The 18,830-nt window shown below is 35.6% G+C and overlaps 1 protein-coding gene across 1 annotated transcript in view; it reads left to right on the top strand.

Annotated features, from left to right (window-relative positions):
* HTR2C (5-hydroxytryptamine receptor 2C) overlaps positions 1-18,830 on the top strand; it is a 272,146-nt gene that overhangs the window by 200,245 nt on the left and 53,071 nt on the right. Inside the window, exon 4 of the mRNA XM_081794046.1 lies at positions 1,102-1,302. Within this exon, the coding sequence (XP_081650172.1) occupies positions 1,102-1,302 (201 nt within the window). The remainder of the gene's footprint in view (positions 1-1,101; positions 1,303-18,830) is intronic.

The following is an 18,830-nucleotide window of genomic DNA, read 5'->3' as shown; positions in this document are numbered from 1 at the left end:
AACACTGTACTGGAAATTCTATATAGAGTAATTGAGCAAGAGAGAAAATAAAATGCAATGGAAAATTCGAAAAGCATATCTAACATTATCTCCATTCACAGATGACACAGTCTTATAAATGGAAAATCCTAATGAACCCTCACGCACAAAACTAGATCTAATAAATAAATTCAGCAAAGTTGCAGGATACAAGTTTAACCCATGAAAAGCAGTTATAGTTCTACATACTAGCAATGAACGTGCATGAAGGAAATTAAAAACCGATTCTATTTACAACAGCATCAAAAACATCTCAACCAAGAACATTAGCCATGAAAAAGAATAAAGTATTGATCCATGCTACAAAATGGATGAACCTCAAAAACAGTATGTTAGTGAAGGAAGGCCAGGCACCTGTTGTAGGATTCCATTTATATAAAATATCCTGATTAGCCAAATCCATAGAGACAGAAAGCAGATTAGATTGTTACCGGTGGGGGGAGGGGAGAGTGGAGAGTGACTGCTTAGTGAACAATGGTCTCCTTTTGGAGGGATGAAATGTTTTGGAACTAGAAAGAAGCGATGCTTGTATAATACTGTAAACATACTCAATGCCACAGGAACGTATACTTTAAAATGATTAACTTTAGACTTTATAAATTTTATCACAATAAAAAATAATGTATGGGGGCGCCTGGGTGGCTCAGTCGGTTAAGCGCCCAACTTCAGCTCAGGTCATGATCTCATGGTCCGTGAGTTCGAGCCCCGCATCGGGCTCTGTGCTGACAGCTCAGAGCCTGGAGCTTGTTCCGGATTCGGTGTCTCTCTCTCTGCCCCTCCCCGACTCATGCTGTCTGTCTCTCTCTCTTTCTCTCTCTCTCTCTCTCTCTCTCAAAAATAACTACGCATTAACAACATTTAAAAAGTAATAATGTATGTAGCACTGAAGGCATTGACATAATCACTGTCATCATCATCATTCCTATGGAAAATAATGTTAGCCAAATTCCACTTTACTTTAAAAAGCGTAGCTTATGAGAGGAAAGAAATAGACTAAAATGTAAGACTGTAGACATTTCGATTTGGATAATATGTTCTTGTCTTCTCTCTTTTCTCTTTCAGATTATGTCTGGCCACTACCTAGATATTTGTGCCCCGTCTGGATTTCTTTGGATGTTTTATTTTCAACAGCGTCCATCATGCACCTCTGTGCTATCTCGCTGGATCGGTATGTAGCAATACGTAATCCTATTGAGCATAGCCGTTTCAATTCGCGGACTAAGGCCATCATGAAGATTGCTATTGTTTGGGCAATTTCTATAGGTAAATAACGTTCTTGGCCATTAGAATTGCAGCGGCTATGCTCAATACTTTCGGATTATGTACTGTGAACAACGAACAGACGTCGACTGGTAACATTTGCGTTTAATCGGGATTCTATTTAAGAATTATTCTTAACCTATTTATCTGATATTTAGGTTAACAATAATGAAAGAAATGTCATGTATGCTAATATGTAAATGTGAACTTTCTATTTATGCCGCTCAAGTATTTTATGCACCCGTATGCCAATGAATTCCGCAACACAGATGCAAAATCTTTTGAGACATTTAAAACGATTTGAAGATGACAGAGATATTTGGTCATCTAAATTTTTAAAATGTAGCATTTAAATCTTGGAAAAGATCAATCTATCACAGAACATTAACCTTAATATTTTTATTCTTTCCTATCTTAAGTGGCAAAATCAATAGTGTCCCATGAATCTTCATGAAGGAAACATGTCTAAATTTATGCCATTAATTGACCTAAAATACACTATGTCGCTGTTTTTAAATATCTTCTTAGATTCTGGTTATACAATACAAAAAAAAAATCCATTGTTTTTTTCTAAGGATTTGGGGGAGGTTGAAGTGAGAGAAATGATCATCTTATGGCTTATGATTGAGATATTCACAGATGCCTTAACAACGCTAATGTTCAAGTCACAAAACTTAACCAATTAGAATGTAAGGGCTTTTGCAATCTTCTTTTTTTACTTTTCCCTTTTGTTTCCCTCCTCTTCCAGCTGGAACTTACATTTAGTGTCTCATTAAATAATTCCTCCTCAAAGTTATGTTTCTATGAAAGATTCTGGTAAAGTTCATAACACAATCAAGACATCCATACGGTCTTCACGGATATCCTCTAAAGATTTTGACTCTGGGTTTATTGATAAAATAAATTTCAGTTTTAAGATCGTTCTATTGCAGGTGAACACACACATGCATACCTTTGGATAAAAAGCAAGAAAACTTCTCCCAGATAAAAAGTGAATCCGTTTACACAATTTGACCTACATATTCAAGGGCTAGCAGATTTTTACTTCCTCCACTCCAAAGAGCTCATCTAAAAAGATGCCGACTCTTCTGGTGCTTACAAAGGAAATGTACAGCTAAATTAACTGACAGGATTAGGGGCATCAGCGTCTACTGACACGTGCATAATCTGCAATAATAGTTGTGTTAAAGAGAACAAAAAATATGGGAAAAATACTCTTAGCATTGAGAAGCTAATAAGATAGTGAGAGATCCAGAAAAAGACAGAAATCCAAGAAGAACAACTATGGCTTTTGAGTCACCATTGCCAGTGATGTATTTCCAAACCTGAAGATGTGTTGAGAAGCGAATTTCACCGTCTCACAAGCAAAGAACATCCAAAGCAGGAATACAGAGCAGGCAAGGATCAACCCACCAGAGCTTATTTTTAGGATGCCAAAGGTCTCTACTCTAGAAATAAGGATGGGCCAGGCTTAAATCACCCTTGACATGGGTAACCAATAGAAATCTGAATCCTGAAAAGGGGGTTAAGATGTTTTCATATTTTTTCATGTTTCTAAATTTTTTTGGTATAGCAAAAAAAAAAAAAAACATTCTACACTTCACATGATTTCTTTTAATACTTTTCGGTTCCAGTGACTGGAATACAATGATAAACAGACACATGAAGAGAGAAGGCAACATGAATCAGCTACAACATAATAAAAGATGATACAAACGAACTCACAGACACTCAAGGTAATTACCACACATAGATTTTAAAGAACTATTTGTATTATGCATATGAAAATTACACGCTGAAATGAAATAGTTCAGCAAGAAACTACAAACCATAAACAGGAACACTGAAGATTGGAGAAACAACCGGAAAATCTGGAGCCCAGGCATAACACAAAAACCTAACAACTCAAAGGCAGTTTAGACACAACTAAAAAAAAAGAGCATTACTGAAGGTTGATTGGAAGAAATTGTGATAAATGAAGCAAAAAGAATTGGAAGGATACAAAAGAGAGAAGAAAGACTAAGAATAGACATACAGTACAAAGTGAGAAGAGTTTTACAAGGCAAGAAAAGAATTTTGCAAGGCAGAAAAGCAAGATTTGGAGAAATAATGGCTCTTGGAATTGAAGAAAGAAACTGATTCTCATGCTGAAAGAGCTCAACAGGTCTCAAGAAGAATGAATAAAAAGAAACCAACCTTTAGACCCACCATAACACCATTGCAGGGAAAAAAAGAAGAAAAAAATCAATTTTAAAGACAGAAAAATCAAAAGATCAACTTCAATGGAGCCCTGAGAAGATGGATGAATGCTTTGGCAACAGCAACAATGAAAGCTAGGTGTCAAAATGACAACGTCGATGAGCTGACAAAAAGTGAATCAGGAAACAAGGACAATGAAAATGGTAACTGTCGAATCACTGTGTTATACACCTGAAACGAATGTTACATTGTGTGTCAACTATACTCAAAAAAAAATTTTTTTTTTAATTTTAACGTTTATTTATTTTTGAGACAGAGAGCGACAGAGCATGAACAGGGGAGGGTCAGAGAGAGGGAGACACAGAATCTGAAACAGGCTCCAGGCTCTGAGCCGTCAGCACAGAGCCCAACGCGGGGCTCGAACTCACGGACTGCGAGATCGTGACCTGAGCTGAAGTCGGACGCTCAACCGACTGAGCCACCCAGGCGCCCCTCAAAAAAAATTTTCTTAATGAATCCCTGAAGAAAAGAGCAAATGGTAAATGTGTGGTTAAATATGAGGAACATTAACTGTATGAAACAATAATAATTGTGACTTCTGAGGCTTAGAATATGTATGGAACTAAAATGCACAAAACAATAGCACATAAGTAAGAAAGGTTGAAAGTAAACTGTTTGCATTGTCCAGGAGAAAGGAAAAAAAGGGTTTTTAATATTAAGCTTTGATGAATAAAGTATAACTTGTACATTCAAGGGTATTCACTAACAGAAAAGGAGTGTTTTCCAAATTTACAGAGGAATATTATAGAGTAATAAAGCAAATCCAATACAGGGCAATAAAAGATAGAAAAAGTAACACACATCAGGTGGAAAAATATAAAACACGTACCAAGATGGCAGGATTGAAACCAAATATATCAGTAATTATATTAATTGTAAATGGAACCAAATATGCTAAGATTGTCAGACAGGGTTTGAAAAAAGAATCCACCTATGTGTTTATAAGAGGCATATATAAATCATAAGGAAAGTAAGAAATAGAAAAATGTATTCCACACAAACACTCACCAACAGAAAGACTGTGGAGCTATATTAATAATCTGACAGAATAGACTTTTCACTAAAATAAAATATTTTAAATAAAGAAGTTTATTTCATAATGATAAAAGATTTAATTCATCTGAAAGACATAGCATGATGAACTTGTATGTGTATAATAATATGGCCTCGATATTACTAAATCAAAAAGGGACAGAACTATAAGAACAGTAGACACATCTACAATCATGGTGTGAAATTTTAACAAACCCTTTTCAATAATTGTATGAGAGCAATGAACAAAGCTGAATTCATTGAAAAGTGAAAAATACGTATTCCCATCATTTAAACAAGAAATATTTATCAAACTTGACTGTATACTTTGCTGTCAATCAATTCTAAATATTTTTTTTAATTTTTTCAAGGTTTATTTATTTTTTTTTAGAGAGAGAGAGAGAGAGAAAGAGCGAGCTGGGGAGGGGCAGAGAGAGAGGGAGAGAGAAATCCCAAGCAGGCTCCATGCTCTCAGCACAGAGCCCGACGCGGGGCTTGAACGCACAAACCGTGAGATCATGACCTGAGCCGAAACCGAGAGTTGGACACTTAACCAATTAAGTCACCCAGATGCCCCTCAATAACGTTCAAAGTATTAGAACCATAAAGTGTATATTCTTTGGCAGAAATTCAAACGAGATAGAAATGTTTAACACAAGATAACCAGAAAAATCTCCATATATTTGGAAATTAAGAAATTCTTTTCCAACAAACGTTGACCCAATAGACTTAGAATCCATTGATAATTCTTCCCTAAGTCATTTGTCATTATATGATTATAAAATGATAATTTTCCTTATGATTCCGTCTCACTCTTTGTATTTATTTATTCATACTGGTAAACACTTTTGAATTCTTTTAGAGCCAGTATAGCTTAAGTCATTACTATACTTAATTTTTTTGTGCTCAAATTGTCCTGGACTCTTTTTTGAGAACTCCTTTTAACATGTACCATCAGATCTTACTTTCCGACATGAATTATGTCAGATTCACCTTTTACTTTCCATGCCCCAGTTCTGAAATCAGTCCTCTCAGACAAGGAACCCTTGGTCTTTTGAGTGGTCAATTGTTTTATAAAACAAGATATGGAACCCAGGTATGGTCATGACTATGAGGACATTATTGCTCTTAGATGTCTATGCCTTTCATCCCCATCCAGTAACACAGGATTCTTCTGGTACTTTCCTAATTACTTATCAGTCCGCATATTTCTCACTGTGGGCTACGTGGTCCCCAAAAGCATCAATTTATTTATTTATTTATTATATTTTTAAAAATTTTTAAGGTTTACTTATTTTTGAGAGAGAGAGTGAGACAGAGCACAAATGGGGAAGGGACAGAGAGAGAGGGAGACCTAGAATCTGAAGCAGGCTCCAGGCTCTGAGCTGTCAGCACAGAGCCCAACACAGGGCCCGAACTCACGAACCACAAGATCATGACCTGAGCTGAAGTCAGACGCTTAACCGACTGAGCCACCCAGGCACCCCATATTTATTTATATTTTTTAAATCCTACAATACAACAAATTCATTTCAGAATTTCTAGCCTCATACCAGTACAATAAATAAAACAAAATTAAAAAATTTTGCTACAATTATTTTTTTTCTCTTCAGAATGTTTCCCACCAAGGGTATGTAGTCAAAGCATTGTGTTCAGAATGCTTGGATTCATTTGAATTTTTTTCTTTTGTGTGGTTCTTTTGTTACCAATTGTTTACAGTTCGGGAGTTTTCGGTTTCTGTATACACTCAATATTGATTTACCTTGACTTTGTTTTTCAACAGGTAAAATCTTAATATCAGGTTCCATACCATATGCTTTCACTCATATGTGGAATTTAAGAAGCAAAACAAACAAGCGAAGGAAGAAAATTAAAGAGAGAGAGAGAGTCAAAGCAAGAAATATATGTCTAGTTATAGAGAACCATCTGATGGTTGCCAAAGGGTACGTGGGTAGGAAGTATAGGTTGAATAGGGGACAGAAATTAAGGAGTGCACTTGTTGTGTGATGAGCACAGGGTGACATATGGAACTGTTTAATTCCTAGATTGTATACCTGAAACTCATATAACGTTGAATGTTACCTAACTAGAATTAAAATAAAAATTTTTAAAATATATCATGTTCCAAAAGTCAAAACTACACAAATAGTATAGTGACTTAGAGACATGTCACTCTCTCCTCTATCTCTTGGCTAACCCATTCACTCATTTGTCGAGTGTATTTCTGGAGTTTATTTTTTCCAGAAACCAGCCCACATATATTGTTGTCCCTCTTTTCTTATATAAAAGACAAAATGCTACATACATGTTAACGCGTCGATGTCCTTCACTCAGTAGTAGGTCCCGGAACCACTCTATATCAACTCATAGCAAGATGGTAAATGTAAAACCAAATATGAAAATGGCCAACACACTCCATTTAAAAGCCACATTTCTTCTCTTTTTTAATACTGCACTGGTAGATATGTCATAATTTATTTATCCAATGCCCTGTGTAGTATGAGCATTTAAGGTTGTTTCTACTGTTTTGTAATTACCGATAATTCCGCCAAAAATAATCATGTGCATACCACTCACTCCCTCTCACCCTGTATGTGTTTCATGTTTTTGGAAATTTAACTTCAACAAAAATTCCTAGAAGGGGAGTTGATCTATCAAAAGGTAAAAGTATACATAACAATTAGTAAGGGGTTGAACCATTTTTCATCCTTACCAGCCATGTAAGAGACCCCGTTTCCCCAAAGCCTTGCTAACAAACTATATTTTCAAACTTTAAAAATTTTGCCAATCCAATAGGTGAGACATGTTAACTCCTTGTAGTTTTATTTTTAAAAAAAATTTTAATGTTTATTTATTTTTGAGAGAGAGGCAATGTGAGTGGGGAGGGGTTGAGAGAGAGAGGGAGACACAGAATCTGAAAGAGGCTCCGAGCTTTCAGCAGAGAGCCCGACACTGGGCTCGAATTCATGAACCGTGAGATCATGACCTGAGCTGAAGTCAGATGCTTAACCGACTGAGCCACCCAGGTGCCCCAACTCCTTGTAGTTTTAATTTGTATCTACTCTATGGTGAATGAAATTGAGCTTGTTATATGTTTGAGTGCCATTGCTAAATTATTTTTTTGCCAAGTGTATCTTTTGCTCATTTTCCTGCTTTTTTTTTTGATCTTTTTATCTCTTAATTTCAATAGCTCTTTAGACATCACAGATAAACATTTTGCATGTTATAAATGAAAAGTTTTTTCTGTGTTTACTATTTGCTATAGTGTATGGTGCTTCTGCAATGCAGAATGATTTTTTTCCAGTTCATTTTGCTAGTCAGACTTTATTTCTACATTTCTATGAGTCATTGTTAAAAATTCTTGCCCCTCGCTCAGGTTAGATAGTAAATCATGCTTATTTTCCTCATTTTTAACATTTAGATCTCTGACCCTTTTGGGGTTTATTTTTGTACATGTTGAGATATGCATTCAATTTGATCTTTTTTCCCAATCATCATCCCGTTGTCTCATGCTGTTTATTGAAAAAGCTTATGTAGTCTGTAATTTGCAATTCCATCTTTATAGTATATTAAATTTTCTTCCATATCTGGCCCTATTTCTGAACTTTACATTGGCCCCCAGTAGTGTGTCCATTCGTGTACCAATTCCCCACTGTTTTAATTATGAAAATCTCATAATACATTTTGTCATCTGAAATGGTTCATCTTCACTCATGACTCTTCACCTTTTAGAGCTTGCCTAGACATTCTGGAATGTTTAATTTTCCATGTGAGCTTTAACATTAGCTTTCTTAGTTCCGTTTTAAAATCCTGTTTGTATTTTGAGAGGGGTCTCTTTAACTGCATAAACTAACGGAGGAGGAAATTAAAGGAATTGGAAAAACATACTTTCGCTCATCTATATACGAATTTCAATTATGGCTGTTCTGTCCTGTCCCTTAGACTTTACCGCCAAGCTTATGGTATTGTCAGTTTCATGTCTTCCCTGTCACCATTAATAGTTCATCATGTCAGAGTTACTTTTGTAGCTCTATCACTCTACTGAAGCTCTTCTCTGTAAGTTCATTAGTGACTTGCGAACTAACCCATCAGTTCTCCAACATTCTGGTCTCAAGGTCTCTTTACACACTTAAACATTATGGACGACCCCAATGAGCACTTGGTTTAGATGAGTTTTATATATATATATATATATATATATATATATATATATATCAATATTTACTGTCCTAGAATTTAAATTGAGATCATTGCATTTATTTATTTGTTTAAAAGCCACAAATGGTATGGAAACCAATTTGACAATAAATTTCATAATAAATAAATAAATAAATAAATAAAAGCCACAAATGTATTGTATGCTCACACAAATAACATAGCTCTATGAAAAATAGCTTTAGTTTAAAAAAATGAAGTTAGTGAAGAGTGACATTGTCTTATACTTTTATTTTTTAATTTTTTATTGAAGCTTATTTTTATTTATTTTGAGAGAGATAGAGAGCAAGCAGGGGGAGGGCAGAGAGGAAGGGAGAGAGAGGATCCCAAGCAGGCTCCACACGGTCAGCACAGATCCTGATGCGGGGCTCGAACTCACAAACTGTGAGATCATGACCTAAGCCGAAATCAAGTCAGATGCTTAACTGACTGAGCCACCCAGGCACCCCTATTGTCTTATACATTTAAAAATCTCTTTATCATGGGGCTCTTGGGTGGCTCAGTCTGTTGGGTGTCCGACTTTGGCTTTCTTCTGTGATATCAAGCATAGGTCATTTGGAAAATATTGGCTCCCTGACGCATGCAGATTTCCCAAATGTTAATATAGTATCAAAAAATCATGTGCGTTAATAATCCTTACCAATCCTATCAGCAAAGTCTCTAAATATTGGAAAGATGTCAAACTCCCAGGGTGGATACAAGTTTTCCAAAGTTCCAATATTCACTTGAAAGCTCAAATTTTATCATCAGCAGTAAACACCATCTGTCTTCTTCCTTGACATGAGGAGTTTGACTCCTCCATTTTTGAGAAAATATCTGCCAAATACCCAAGTATCGATAATGCTAGTGTGTCTGGCACTCATTTTTTCCAGTAAAAATGTTATTTCATGAGACAACTGTCTAGTTCATCCTCCAAGTCTATAGACTGAATGAATGCTTTTCCTCAAAGTCACCACCTGGTATCAGCATGCAGCAGAAATGCTCCATGTAGGGGCACCCGGGTGGCTCAGTTGGTTAAGCATCCGACTTCAGTTCAGGTCATGATCTCCTGGTTCATGAGTTCGAGCCCCGTGTCGGGCTATGTGCTGACAGCTCGGAGCCTGGAGCCTGCTTCGGATTCTGGTCTCCCCCTCTCTCTGCCCCTCCCCTGCTCACACTTTGTCTATCTCTCTCTCTCAAAAATAAACATTAGGAAAAAAACCAAATGTTCTATGTATACTTCCATTTCATCACATAGAGTATTAAGAGCCCAAATTTACTAAAATTAATATTGTTTTTACAGCTCGAGGAAGGACATTCTTAAGTAAAACTGGCCCTTTTTTCCTTGAAAGTGCGTGGTGGTGCACAATACAATGACTACTTGGACAATTTGGTGTCACTAGCCTGAGTCATGCTAAGGCACCAGCAAGTTTACCCACTATTGTTTTGAACCATCATTAAAAATGTAAACACAGTAGGGGCGCCTGGGTGGCTCAATCGGCTAAGCATCCAGCTCTCAGGTTTCAGCTCAGGTCATGACATCATGATTCGTGGGTTCGAGCCCCATGTGGGGCTCTGCACTGACAACACAGTGCCTGTTTGGGATTCTCTGTCTCTCAAAAAAAAAACAACAACAACAACTTAAAAAATGTGAACACAATAAAAACAGCAAATAACACATTAAGATGATTATAAAAATAGTTTTGATTTCACCATACCATTGAAAGACTTTTAGAGATACCCAGGGACCCATGGATCACAATTTAAAGCTGTGTTTTTTGGGGTGCCTGGGTGGCTCAGTTGATTAAGCATCTGACTCCTGATTTGGGCTCAGGTCATGATCTCATGGTTCATGAGTTTGAGCCCCACATCAGACTCTGCACTGACAATGCAGAGCCCGCTTGGAATTCTCTCTCTCTCTCCCTCTCTTACTCTCCTTCTCCATGCCCAGCCCCGACTCATGATCTCTCTTTCCAAAGAAATAAACCTTAAAAAAATCTAAAAAGAACTGTGTTTCCCACTTTAGCTCCCTCTGTGGCATTTGAAACTGTTGAGGATGCTTTCCTCATAGTTCTCTCTTCTTCTGCGTGCTATGATATCATTTTTCTTGGGTTCTCTTCACTCTTATCTTTCTGTCTATTCTTATTTATTTTTTTCATTTTCTGCTTTACAAACTACAGTCTTCCCCAAGATTCTATTTTTTCTGGTTGCTTATACAGTTTTCCTGGTTTACTTCATCCACAAGAAAAAATGCTAAAATCTATCTACTGATGAGTCTCAAGTAAACATTTCTAATTCTATCCAGATTATATCCAGCTTTCTAGCTTAAGATGTATAGGGATATAGAAATGAATGTCGTACGTATATCTCACATGCCATTTCGCCACGTTGCACTCATCACCGTCCCACATTTCTGTTTTGTCTTCCTCCTACATTGTTGTTTCTCGAGTGAACACCAACGGCATCTCCCATTTACCCAAAAAGGAACCTGGGAATTGTTTTAGAATTCTTCTCTTTCTCCCCATAGCAAATCAACACAACCTGTCCTTAATATTCCTTAATATTTCACCTTAATATTTTCACATTCCAGTCTCTCCGTTTCCTCATTTGCTTTCTTAATTTAAGCCTTCATTGTTAATCATTTACACATCCACACCTCCTTCTCTCCTATCTCTGGGAAAGGAATGGTTCTCACCATACCCACGACACATCTTCACTTCTTTAAGTGAGCCAGGTACACCCGTGACAACAAGAACCAAAATTCTTCTCCAAATCTCCACGTTCAATTTCTCAGAGAATTCCTTCAAACATTGCTTTTTAATCTTTTTCTCTGTGCCTTCTTTCCTTGCTGCCTTGATTTGTTTTAAACCGTCTTGGTTCTTGCATGTTGACGTCTTTGGCCAGGGCCATTTTCCATTGCTACGCAAAATTCTCTACCATATTAGTGGTTTGGTTACTTTGATACCTAGTAGAGTACCACATTCATGATTTTTGTCCATCTTCGTGACTACTTAGTAGCCATGGTTCACAAATCAGCCCATGCCCTCAGACTATCTCCTCTATCTCATCTTTCAACAGCTTAGATATCATTTTCACCTTAGGGCAGTGGTATTAACCTATGTCTGTGAATAAAATTCATGGTATCTATAAACTTTAAACCTTTTTAAAAATTTTAAGTGGGACATATACAGGGAAGTACACAAATCTCCAGTATAGAGTTTGATGAATTTTTACAGATCTATACACTACTATAATGAACACACAGGAAAAGATATAGAAAATTCCAAATATCCAGAGGACTGCCTATTGCCCCCTTTTTGTAATCTCCAGTGGGTAACCAATATTCTGACTTCTATAACCACACACTGGCTTTGCCTGTTTGGAACATCATATAAATGGAAACACATAATATGCAATCTATCACGTACTCTTTTGAGTCTGATTTCTTTCAATCCATATTGGGTCTGTATGATCCATCCATGTTAGTGCATTTATCAGTAGTTGGTTCTTTTTCATTGTCACAGTGTTCCATTGTACAAATGTTTAAAAAATGGATTTACCTTGTTAATGTTGATGAACACTTGGTGTGTTTCTAGTGTTCGGCTATTATAAATAAAGTTGCAAAACACCTGAGTGCCCGTGTTTTTTTGTGGATAAAAACATTCTTTTCTGTTGTTCTTTTACCCAAAAGAGAAATCAAAGATTTTTCCAGACTGGTTGTATCCATTCACAAAACCATCCATAACCTAAGAGACAAGAGAAACGTAATGTAAGAAATGCAAGAAAAAGAATAACTTTTTTTTTGTCAAAAATTAGTATTGTCAGTCTTAACTGGGGGGCCAAAACACATTTCCTATTTAGGCCAGGTAGTAAATATTTTAGAATTTGTGGGCCATATATGATCTCTGTTGCATAAAAATTTAAAAACCTTTTAAAAATGTAAAATAATTCTTGGTCAACATAAATATAAGCTGTAGGCCAGAATGGCCCATGCGTCAAAGTTTGCCAAACTCAGGTCCTAATAATTAAATGTGTTCTGGTAAGTATGTAGTGATAATCTCGTTTTAGTATTTATTTTTATATCTCTAATGACTTATAATGTTGAATATGTTTTCTTATCTTTCTTAATGCATTTGGATATCTTCCTTTACATCCTTTGTGATGTCTCTTTTCTACCCATTTGCCTATTTTCAATATAATTGTCTTTTAAAAATTGACTTCTAGAGGTATTTTTTACATTCTAGATGAGTCTTTTGCCAAATATATATATTTAGAATATTTTCTCCCAATCTGTCCCTAGCCTTTTACTCTTTTAATGATGTTTGCTTTGTTAGTGTTTACTTTAATGGTCAGAGATTTTTATGTCCAGGCTAAGAAAACTTTCTATCCAAAGTTCAAGAAGATAAACCTCTCTGTTTTTGGTTTTCCTTTGTTTTTTCTTTTTTTTAATTTAAATTTTAATTAGTCAATATACAGTGCCATATTGATTTCAGGAGTAGTAGAATTCACTGATTCATCATTTACATATAATACCCAACACGATCCATCTTTGTTTAACAGTTTGGTGATATTAGTTTTCACATTAATATTCAATAGCCATCTCAACTTAATTCTTTTTTTTTTTTATTAATTTCGCTTCAAGTTACTTAACATACAGTGTAGTACTGGTTTCAGGAGTAGAATTTAGTGATTCATCACTTACGTATGATACCCAGTGTCCATCCCAACAAGTGCCCTCTTTAATGTCCATCACTCATTTAGCCCATCCCCTCCCTCCGTCAACTCTGTTTGTTCTCTGTATTTAAGAGTCTCTTATGGTTTGCCTCCCTCTCTGTTTTTATCTTATTTTAGTTTTCCTTCCTTTCTCCATGTTCATCCGTTTTGTTTCTTAAATTCCACATATGAGTGAAATCATATGATATTTGCCTTTCTCCAATTGACTTATTTTGCTTAGCATTAATACACTCTGGTTCCATCCATGTTGTTGTAAATGGCAAGATTTCATTCTCTTTGATCACTGAGTAATCTTCCATTGTATGTATATATATACTACATCATCTTTATCCACTACTGGACTATCTGTTCTGTTCTATTGGTCCAGTAGTCTGTCCTTGTACCAATATTATAATGTCTTCATTACTGTAGCTTCATAATAAGCCTTGATATCTAGTGGATAAGTCCTTCAACTGTGCTCTTTGTCCTAACTGTCCAGGCTATTCTAAGGCTTTTTCATTTTCATATAAAATTTAAATTACTTTGTCAATCTTCCAAAGAAAACATACTGTTGGTTAAGTCAGTATTACATTGAATCTATTAACCAGACAAGAATGGAAGTTTTAAAAATATTCTGGCTTCCTATCCCTGTATGTACATATATAGCAATACCTTTGACTTTTCGTGTATTTACTCTGCATCAAGACAGCTACCCAAATTATTTAGCATTTCTAAGAGTTTATTAACAGATTCATTGGAATTTTGTACATATCCAGTAATTTTATGATGACATATTTATTCGTTTCTTCTCTTAATATATTCTTTTATTGTTCTTGCTTCATTGCACTGATAAAACTTAGAAAATAATGTTTTCTAGCAGAAAAGGAGGCCATGGACACCTTTTCCTTTTTCTTTAGTGGAATAGTGGAAAAGTGTTCAATATTTCAACATTAAGAATGATGTTTGTTAGTTGTAGATTTTGCGAAACACCTCTCATCAGGTTAAGGAAATTCCCTTTTATTCTATATTTGCTGAGACTTTCGTCTTAAACAGGTGTGAATTTCATGAACTCCTTTTTCTGTACCTATTGGCTTCATTATACAAATTCTTCCTTTCTCTTGTTAGCATGGTAAATTATATAAACTTTTGAATTGTAGTTGATCTTGCATTTCTAGAATAAATCCTGCTTGGTAATAGGGTCTTTCTTTTTTCTATTATCATTGAATTCTTTTTGATAATACTTTAGTTAGGGTTTTTGCATCTATTCTCATTTCAAATTTAAAATTGTAAGGAAACCAATTTGATGATAAATTATATTTTTAAAAAATGAATAAATAAAATTGTATACAGCGTGAAGTAAGAGATAAGATCATTTTTATGCACATGATTATTAATACTTCCAGTACAATTTATTGAAAAGATCATCTTTATAACATTTCACTTGTATCACCTATGTCAAAAGTCAACTGGCCATATATGTTTTGGTCTATTGCTATTCTGCTCAAGTGATCAATACGTCTATATTTAATGTCAGTTTCACAGGGTGTTAGTAATGCAGTTATAGTAAATATTGAAACTATATAGTTTGAGTTCTCTCATTTTGCTCTTTTTCAAAACTGTTCAGGCTATTCTGGGTCCTTTGAATTTCCATATAAACCATAGAACTGCCTGGTAAATTTTTACAAAAATGTCCAAATGGAATTTGGGTTGAGATTGTGTTAAATCTATGAATCAATTTGAGGACAATTGACATGTCATCAATGTTGAGTAATCTGATCCCTGAACATGGCATATTTCATGTTACTTAACATTGTTTTGTGGCTCACATTCTTGCACATATCTTTAATTTTCTTTAAATTCTTATCCCTCTTATTTTCAAAATTTCAGTATCTAATTTTTTGTTCTTATTACACAGAACTACAATTGATTTTACACTACAAAATGACTCGTTTAATATTTCTAGCAGTTTTTTGTATATTTATTTGTTGAATTTTTGCATGAACTGGCACTTCTAGTATGATGTTAAATAGAATGAATGATAAAGGCAGACAAACTTGCTTCTTTCTTTTACTGGGGAAAAGATCTTCAGTTATTCACAATTAAGTACAATGGTAGCTATAGTTTTTAGTTTATTTGCTTGCTGTTTGTTTATTTGGGTGGATGAACTTTATCAGGTTGAGGAAGTTCCCATCCATTCCTAGTTTGTTGAGAGTTGTTATCATAAATAGATGCTGAATTTTAAAATTTTCTTTTCTATTTACGAGGTGATCATATGATTTTTCTTCTTTAAGCTCTTGACATGAAAAATTATATCATCTGCATTTTGAATGCAAACAAATCTTTTATTCCTAGAATAGCGCTATTTGATCACGATTCCTTAACTGTTTATTGGTGGTTTCTGTTTAAAACTTATGCATCTACGTTCATGAAGGACTTTGGTCTACAATTTTTGTGTTATGTATTTATCAAATTTTAGAATCAAGGGAATGCTGGCCTCCTGAAATGGGTTAGGAAGCACTGTTTCTTCTTTCATTTTTTGGAAGAATTTAGAATTAGAATAGTAGGTAGAATGCTAATACTCACACTGAAATCATTTAGGTCTGGAGTTTTAACTAAGGGGAGACTTTGAATTGGGATATCAATTTCTTTAAAAGATACATAGCTATTTACGTTTTCTATAACTTCTAGTGTGAGCTTGGCAAGTTGGTTGTCATTTAAAGATCTTGTCCATTTCATCCAAGTTGTCAAATATGTTGGCTGTAAGTTTTTCACATATTATTCTCTCTTAAGATGTATGGAATCTCCAGTGCATTCCCCTATTTCATTTCTGATATTTGTAGTTTATATCTTCTCTGCTTTTCCTGATCAAACAGACCGGATTTTTTTTTATCTACTCTAGAAATTTTTTTATGCCATCGATTTATTTCTATATATTTCAGTGATTTGTATTTCATCTTTAGTATTTACATTCTTTTGCTTTACTTTGGGTTTAATTTGCTATTCACTGTCTAGTTTTTTGAGGCCAAAGCACTGGTCATCGATTTACTTTTCTTCTTTTTTTTTTTTTTAATTTTTTTTTAACGTTTTTTAATTTATTTTTGAGACAGAGAGAGACCGAGCATGAACAGGGGAGGGGCAGAGAGAGAGGGAGACACAGAATCGGAAGCAGGTTCCAGGCTCTGAGCCATCAGCCCAGAGCCCGACGGGGGGCTCGAACTCACGGACCGTGAGATCGTGACCTGAGCTGAAGTCAGACGCTTAACCGACTGAGCCACCCAGGCGCCCCAAGACTTTTCTTCTTTTTTGTTTTTAAGGTTTTCTAGTTTTGTTTATTTTTGAGAGCAAAAGAGACACAGCATGAGCAGGGGAGGGGCAAAGAGAGAGCAAGACACAGAATCTGAAACAGGCTCCAGGCTCTGAGCTGTCAGCACAGAGCTCAACGCAGGGCTCCAACTCAGGGACCATGAGATCATGACCTGAGCCTTAGTTGGACACCCAACCAACTAAGCCACACAGGTGCCCCAAGACTTTTCTTTACTAATATAAATATTTAAAGCAGTGAATTTCCCTGTAGGCACCACTTTAGCTTCATTTCATACAATTTGAGATGGCATGTCTTTTCTCTTTTAAACCATGAGTTTCTCAGAAATGTACTCTTTTTTAAAAAATTTTTTTAACGTTTATTCATTTTTGAGAGACAGAGAGAGACAGAGCATGAGCGGGGAAGGGACAGAGAGAGAGGGAGACACAGAATCTGAAGCAGGCTCCAGGCACTGAGCTGTCTCCACAGAGCCCGACGCGGGGCTCGAACTCACTAACTGCAAGATCATGACCTGAGCCGGAGTCGGACGCTCAACCGACTGAGCCACCCAGGTGTCCCAGAAATGTACTCTTTAGTTTCCAAATATTTGAGGACTTTCTTTATATACTCCTCTTATCAATTTTAATTTAATGAAATCACCACAAAATGTATTTTATACTATTTAATTCATAAAAATAATTGATCATTATTAAGGTGAAGAATATGGTCTACATTGCTAAATGTCTTAAGTGCCCTTGGGAAAAAAAATGTATTCTGCTATTTGGGGATGGATTATTACTTATGTATTAATAGCATATGTTGGTTGAAAGTGTTCAAGTGTTCTTTATTTTTTTTTCTGTTTGTTCCATGAGTTACTGATTGAGGGATGTTGAATTCTCTGACTATATTGGTAGATTTTTCTATTTCTACTTTCAGCTCTATCAGTTTCACTCAATTCATTTTTACCCTATATCATTTAGGTGCACAGTTAGAATGCATGTGAACTTTTGACAAATTGAAATAGTATAACATTCACATAAATTCATCAGCTTTCTTTTCTTAGTGTTAGCGTGATAAAACTTTTTCCATGCCTTACTTTCCCGTACTTGAGATATAATGCACATATATTTACACCTCCAAAGTGTAAAATTCAGAAGTTATCATTTTTTCCAGGTTTATTGGCATATAATTTCCTTATACCATTGTGTAAGTTTAATGTGTACAATGTGATGATTTGATATATGTATGTATATTGAAATGATCACCATAAGAAGTTAGTCAACACATCCATCACCTCACAATTACCTTGTGTGTGTGCGCGTGTGTGTGTTGAGAATATTTAAGATCTACTTTCTTAGTAGCTTTCAGGTATACAGTAAATATTGTGAACTATAGTCATCACGGTATACAGTAGATCCCCAGAACTTACTCATTTTACAACGGGAAGTTTGTACCCTTTGACCAGCGTCTCCCCATTTCCTCCACTCCCTGGTCCCTGGCAACCACCAGTGTACTTTTTGTTTCTATGTGTTTGGCTGTTTCAGATACCACATATAAGTGAGATCCTACAGTATTTGTCTTTCTCTGTATGGCTTATTTTACTTAGCATGATGCCCTCAAGATTCATACACGTTATTGCGAATGGCAGGATTTCCGTCCTTTTAGTGGTTGAATAGTACTTGCGCACGTGTGTGTGTGTGTGTGTGTGTGTTTCCAGAGAGGATCTTAATTCTTTTGAATATATACCCAGAAGTGGGATTGCTGAATCATACGTTGGTTCTATTTTTTTTTTTCATTGTTAAAAACTCCATGCTGTTTTCTATAAGGGCTTTACCAATTTACATTCCTACCAATGATGAAGTTTTTTTTTGGGTGACAGTGGGGAGTGGGGTTCATGGGGTCTGGAGGCAAGGACCAAAAAAGAAGTCTTGAAGACGTCTTTGGTGCAAAAAGGTGATTTTATTGAAGCAGGAGGACAGGACCCAAGGGCAGGAAGACTGATTATATACTATGGAGTTGGAGGGAGGTAAAG

This window comes from Panthera onca, chromosome X (genome assembly GCF_046562875.1).
Source record: "Panthera onca isolate mPanOnc1 chromosome X, mPanOnc1 haplotype 2, whole genome shotgun sequence".
Taxonomy (NCBI): Eukaryota; Metazoa; Chordata; class Mammalia; order Carnivora; family Felidae; genus Panthera; species Panthera onca.
The sequence above is the reverse complement of the archived record's forward strand: the minus strand, read 5'-3'. Positions and strand labels throughout refer to the sequence as shown.